Source organism: Corvus brachyrhynchos, unplaced genomic scaffold, assembly GCF_000691975.1.
Source record: "Corvus brachyrhynchos isolate BGI_N302 unplaced genomic scaffold, ASM69197v1 scaffold758, whole genome shotgun sequence".
Classification (NCBI taxonomy): Eukaryota; Metazoa; Chordata; class Aves; order Passeriformes; family Corvidae; genus Corvus; species Corvus brachyrhynchos.
In genome coordinates this window covers 70227-76033 of record NW_008239552.1, presented here as the reverse complement: position 1 = coordinate 76033, position 5807 = coordinate 70227, and the positions used below count along the sequence as shown (strand labels likewise).

At 57.8% G+C, this 5807-nt stretch overlaps 2 protein-coding genes across 19 annotated transcripts in view; both read left to right on the top strand.

Annotated features, from left to right (window-relative positions):
• The window catches only part of PSMD4 (proteasome 26S subunit, non-ATPase 4), a 34550-nt gene that overhangs the window by 23618 nt on the left and 5125 nt on the right, over positions 1–5807 (top strand). Inside the window, exons 3-4 of the mRNA XM_017741573.1 lie at positions 1935–2075; positions 5560–5678. Of these exons, the coding sequence (XP_017597062.1) occupies positions 1935–2075; positions 5560–5678 (260 nt within the window). The remainder of the gene's footprint in view (positions 1–1934; positions 2076–5559; positions 5679–5807) is intronic.
• LOC108448491 (uncharacterized PE-PGRS family protein PE_PGRS54-like) lies at positions 2082–5553 on the top strand. 18 transcript variants are annotated; one of them, XM_017741588.1, is made up of 3 exons: positions 2082–4034; positions 4399–4596; positions 4898–5553. In XM_017741588.1, exons 1-3 carry the CDS (start codon positions 2160–2162, stop codon positions 5294–5296), a joined length of 2472 nt encoding a protein of 823 aa, XP_017597077.1. In that variant the 5' UTR covers positions 2082–2159; the 3' UTR covers positions 5297–5553. The 18 variants fall into 18 exon arrangements, with proteins under 18 accessions (XP_017597077.1, XP_017597081.1, XP_017597079.1 ...); XM_017741592.1 differs by lacking the exon at positions 4399–4596 and having other exon boundaries at positions 2082–4125; positions 4898–4950; positions 5194–5553; XM_017741590.1 differs by lacking the exon at positions 4399–4596 and having other exon boundaries at positions 2082–4125; positions 4898–4972; positions 5068–5553.

The following is a 5807-nucleotide window of genomic DNA, read 5'->3' as shown; positions in this document are numbered from 1 at the left end:
GGTCAGCAGGATCTTGAGGGGTCCAGAGGGGTCTGGGGGGGGCGGACAGGGGATTGGGGGGTCTTAGGAGACCCAGAGGGGTCTGGGGGGGCCCCATTCCCTGTGGGCTGTCCTGGGGTGTCCCCATTCCCTGTGGAACACGGAAGGAGGAGATTCCCCATTCCCACGGGATTTGAAGGAAAACCCCTGGAATATTCCCAGTTTTTTGGGCGCAGCCACTCCCCGATCCCGTGATCCCTTTGGATCAAATCCCTTGGAATCAAATCCCTTTGGGATCAAATTCCCTCTTCTGCTGACTCACAGCCGAGGCCCTCAAACCTCCTGGGACAGCAGGAGCAATTCCCTGTTTTTCCAAAAAAAAAACCCTTCCCATGCTGCTAAAACTGGGATTACTTTGAATGTTCCTCAGGGAAGGCTTAAATTTGGGGGTAAAATCGACTTTTAGGATTTCATTCTGGTTCCTTGGGAAAAGGGATGATCCCACCAGCTCTGAGGGAGGGATTTAGTCCCAGGATTTGGGGTGTGGCTCAGCTATTCCCAAAAAAAGCAGATTTTGGGGGGATAAACCTCCGCAATTCCCAAAAATCCCCAGATTCCGCGGGCTAAACCTGAGCCATTCCCGTTAAAATGAGACTTTAGGGGAATAAATCTGAGCCATTCCCGAAAAATTCCAGGTTTTGTGGGATAAACCTGAGCCATTCCCAGAAAAAAGGAGATCTGGGGGGGGGATGATCCTGAGATATTCCCAAAAACCCCCAGATTGCGTGGGCTAAATCTGCACCATTCCCAAAAAATAATCCATATTTTGAGGGATAAACCTCCGCCATTCCCAAAAAAACCCTGACTTTATGGGAGGCATTCCCAAAAAAAGGGGGTTTGGGGGGCAAACCTCAGCTATTCCCACTGCAATCCGCTTTTAGGGGCGGGTGAAGCTCGTCCTTCCCAAAACCAGGGGGGGTTTTGGGGTCACTGGAGGTGGGGACAGCTGGGAATGCAGGGAAAAGGAGCTGGGAATCGCTGGGAATGGCTCCTTGGGAATGGTTCCTTCCCGGTGGGAATGGGGGGGATTTTGGGATCACTGGAGCTGGGAATGCAGGGAAAAGGAGCTGGGAATCTCTGGGAATGGCTCGTTGGGAATGGCTCCTTCCTGGCGGGATTGGGAGGGATTCTGGGATCACCGGAGATGGGGAAAGCTGAGAATGCAGGGAATTCATGGGAAACTCAGCATGATCCCAAAGCAGTTGGGAATGGCTCATTCCCAATTGGAATGGGAGGGATTCTGGGATCACTGGAGGTGGGGACAGCTGGGAATGCAGGGAATTCTTGGGAAACTCAGTCCAAAGCAGTTGGGAATGGTTTGTTCCCAACTGGAATGGGAGGGATTTTGGGATCACTGGAGCTGGGAATGCAGGGAAAAGGAGCTGGGAATTCTTGGGAACGGCTCCTTCCTGGTGGGAATGGGAGAGATTCTGGGATCACTGGAGCTGGGAATGGCTCCTTCCTGGCTGGAATGGGAGGGATTCTGGGATCACCAGAGCTGGGGACAGCTGGGAATGCAGGGAAAAGGGGCTGGGAATTGCTGGCAAACAGTTGGGAATGGCTCGTTCCCAGTTGGAATTGGACTGGCCTGGAAGCACTGAAGGAGGATTTTTGGGAGCATCTCCTCCCAGATTCCCAAAGGAATTCCTAAAGGAATTGCCCCCCTAACTGCGAAGTGCTCCCAGCCTCAGCGCTGACCCCAAGCTCAGTTCCAGAGGCAATTCCCTCCCAAATTCTTGGAGAGAATTCCCAGGAGTTGCTGTCAGTGGGGAATCCCCTCTGAGATTCCCAGAGGAATTGCCCCCAGGGTGGGGGGATTCCCTCCGGAATTCCCGGAGCGCCCATGGCGGCCGGGGCGGCCCCGCGGCATTCCCGGCGCGCCCCTGGAATTGCAGCGTGGACAACAGCGAGTACATGCGCAACGGGGACTTCCTGCCCACGCGGCTGCAGGCGCAGCAGGACGCCGTCAACATCGTGTGCCACTCCAAAACCCGCAGCAACCCCGAGAACAACGTGGGGCTCATCACCCTGGCCAAGTACGGCCGGAGCGCTGGGAATGGGGGCATTCCGGGATCGCTGGGGATGGGAATGCAGGGAAAAGGAGCTGGGAATCGCTGGGAATGGCTCGTTGGGAACGGCTCCTTCCTGGCAGGAATGGGAGGGATTCTGGGATCGCTGGGGATGGGAATGGCTCCTTCCCGGCAGGAATGGGAGAGATTCTGGGGTCGCTGGGGATGGGAATGGCTCCTTCCCGGCAGGAATGGGAGAGATTCTGGGGTCGCTGGGGATGGGAATGGCTCCTTCCCGGCAGGAATGGGAGAGATTCTGGGGTCGCTGGGGATGGGAATGGCTCCTTCCCGGCAGGAATGGGAGAGATTCTGGGGTCGCTGGGGATGGGAATGGCTCCTTCCCGGCAGGAATGGGAGAGATTCTGGGGTCGCTGGGGATGGGAATGGCTCCTTCCCGGCAGGAATGGGAGAGATTCTGGGGTCGCTGGGGATGGGAATGGCTCCTTCCCGGCAGGAATGGGAGAGATTCTGGGGTCGCTGGGGATGGGAATGGCTCCTTCCCGGCAGGAATGGGAGAGATTCTGGGGTCGCTGGGGATGGGAATGGCTCCTTCCCGGCAGGAATGGGAGAGATTCTGGGGTCGCTGGGGATGGGAATGGCTCCTTCCCGGCAGGAATGGGAGAGATTCTGGGGTCGCTGGGGATGGGAATGGCTCCTTCCCGGCAGGAATGGGAGAGATTCTGGGGTCGCTGGGGATGGGAATGGCTCCTTCCCGGCAGGAATGGGAGAGATTCTGGGGTCGCTGGGGATGGGAATGGCTCCTTCCCGGCAGGAATGGGAGAGATTCTGGGGTCGCTGGGGATGGGAATGGCTCCTTCCCGGCAGGAATGGGAGAGATTCTGGGGTCGCTGGGGATGGGAATGGCTCCTTCCCGGCAGGAATGGGAGAGATTCTGGGGTCGCTGGGGATGGGAATGGCTCCTTCCCGGCAGGAATGGGAGAGATTCTGGGGTCGCTGGGGATGGGAATGGCTCCTTCCCGGCAGGAATGGGAGAGATTCTGGGGTCGCTGGGGATGGGAATGGCTCCTTCCCGGCAGGAATGGGAGAGATTCTGGGGTCGCTGGGGATGGGAATGGCTCCTTCCCGGCAGGAATGGGAGAGATTCTGGGGTCGCTGGGGATGGGAATGGCTCCTTCCCGGCAGGAATGGGAGAGATTCTGGGGTCGCTGGGGATGGGAATGGCTCCTTCCCGGCAGGAATGGGAGAGATTCTGGGGTCGCTGGGGATGGGAATGGCTCCTTCCCGGCAGGAATGGGAGAGATTCTGGGGTCGCTGGGGATGGGAATGGCTCCTTCCCGGCAGGAATGGGAGAGATTCTGGGGTCGCTGGGGATGGGAATGGCTCCTTCCCGGCAGGAATGGGAGAGATTCTGGGGTCGCTGGGGATGGGAATGGCTCCTTCCCGGCAGGAATGGGAGAGATTCTGGGGTCGCTGGGGATGGGAATGGCTCCTTCCCGGCAGGAATGGGAGAGATTCTGGGGTCGCTGGGGATGGGAATGGCTCCTTCCCGGCAGGAATGGGAGAGATTCTGGGGTCGCTGGGGATGGGAATGGCTCCTTCCCGGCAGGAATGGGAGAGATTCTGGGGTCGCTGGGGATGGGAATGGCTCCTTCCCGGCAGGAATGGGAGAGATTCTGGGGTCGCTGGGGATGGGAATGGCTCCTTCCCGGCAGGAATGGGAGAGATTCTGGGGTCGCTGGGGATGGGAATGGCTCCTTCCCGGCAGGAATGGGAGAGATTCTGGGGTCGCTGGGGATGGGAATGGCTCCTTCCCGGCAGGAATGGGAGAGATTCTGGGGTCGCTGGGGATGGGAATGGCTCCTTCCCGGCAGGAATGGGAGAGATTCTGGGGTCGCTGGGGATGGGAATGGCTCCTTCCCGGCGGGAATGGGAGGGATTTTGGGGTCACTGGAGATGGGAATGCAGGGAAAAGGGGCTGGGAATGGCTCCTTGGGAATGGCTCTTTGGGAATGGCTCCTTCCTGGTGGGAATGGGGGGGATTTTGGGGTCACCGGAGGTGGGGACAGCTGGGAATGCAGAGAAAAGGAGCTGGGAATTGTTGGCAAACAGTTGGGAATGGCTCGTTCCCGGCAGGATTGGGAGGGATTCTGGGATCACTGGAGCTGGGAATGGCTCCTTCCTGGGAGGGATTTTGGGGTCACTGGGAGATGGGAATGCAGGGGAAAAGGAGCAGGGAATTGTTGGAAATGGCTCTTTGGGAATGGCTTGTTCCCAGCTGGAAGGGGAGGGATTCTGGGATCGCTGGAGCTGGGGAAAGCTGGGAATACAGGGAAAAGGAGCTGGGAATCTCTGGGAATGGCTCCTTGGGAATGGCTCCTTCCTGGCGGGATTGGGAGGGATTCTGGGATCACCGGAGATGGGGAAAGCTGAGAATGCAGGGAATTCATGGGAAACTCAGCATGATCCCAAAGCAGTTGGGAATGGCTCATTCCCAATTGGAATGGGAGGGATTCTGGGATCACTGGAGGTGGGGACAGCTGGGAATGCAGGGAATTCTTGGGAAACTCAGTCCAAAGCAGTTGGGAATGGTTTGTTCCCAACTGGAATGGGAGGGATTTTGGGATCACTGGAGCTGGGAATGCAGGGAAAAGGAGTTGGGAATTGTTGGGAATGGCTCATTCCCAACTGGAATGGGAGGGATTCTGGGATCACTGGAGGTAGGGACAGCTGGGAATGCAGAGAATTCTTGGGAAACTCAACATGATCCCAAAGCAGTTGGGAATGGTTTGTTCCCAACTGGAATGGGAGGGATTCTGGGATCACTGGAGCTGGGAATGGCTCCTTCCTGGCTGGAATGGGAGGGATTCTGGGATCACCAGAGGTGGGGACAGCTGGGAATGCAGGGAATTCTTGGGAAACTCAGTCCAAAGCAGTTGGGAATGGTTTGTTCCCAACTGGAATGGGAGGGATTTTGGGATCACTGGAGCTGGGAATGCAGGGAAAAGGAGCTGGGAATTCTTGGGAACGGCTCCTTCCTGGTGGGAATGGGAGAGATTCTGGGATCACTGGAGCTGGGAATGGCTCCTTCCTGGCTGGAATGGGAGGGATTCTGGGATCACCAGAGCTGGGGACAGCTGGGAATGCAGGGAAAAGGGGCTGGGAATTGCTGGCAAACAGTTGGGAATGGCTCGTTCCCAGTTGGAATTGGACTGGCCTGGAAGCACTGAAGGAGGATTTTTGGGAGCATCTCCTCCCGGATTCCCAAAGGAATTCCTAAAGGAATTGCCCCCCTAACTGCGAAGTGCTCCCAACCTCAGCGCTGACCCCAAGCTCAGTTCCAGAGGCAATTCCCTCCCAAATTCTTGGAGAGAATTCCCAGGAGTTGCTGTCAGTGGGGAATCCCCTCTGAGATTCCCAGAGGAATTGCCCCCAGGGTGGGGGGATTCCCTCCGGAATTCCCGGAGCGCCCATGGCGTCCGCTGTCCCGCAGTAACTGCGAGGTGCTGACCACGCTGACCCCGGACACCGGGCGCATCCTGTCCAAGCTCCACACGGTGCAGCCCAAGGGGAAAATCACCTTCGGCACCGGCATCCGCGTGGCTCACGTGAGTCCCTGGGCACCTCAGCCCTGCAATTCCGGCATCCCGCCCTTTTCCCGCCCTTTTCCGGCCCTTTCCCGGCCCTTTTCCCGGCCTTTTCCGGCCCTTTCCCGGCCTTTTCCCGGCCCTTCCCGGGCCT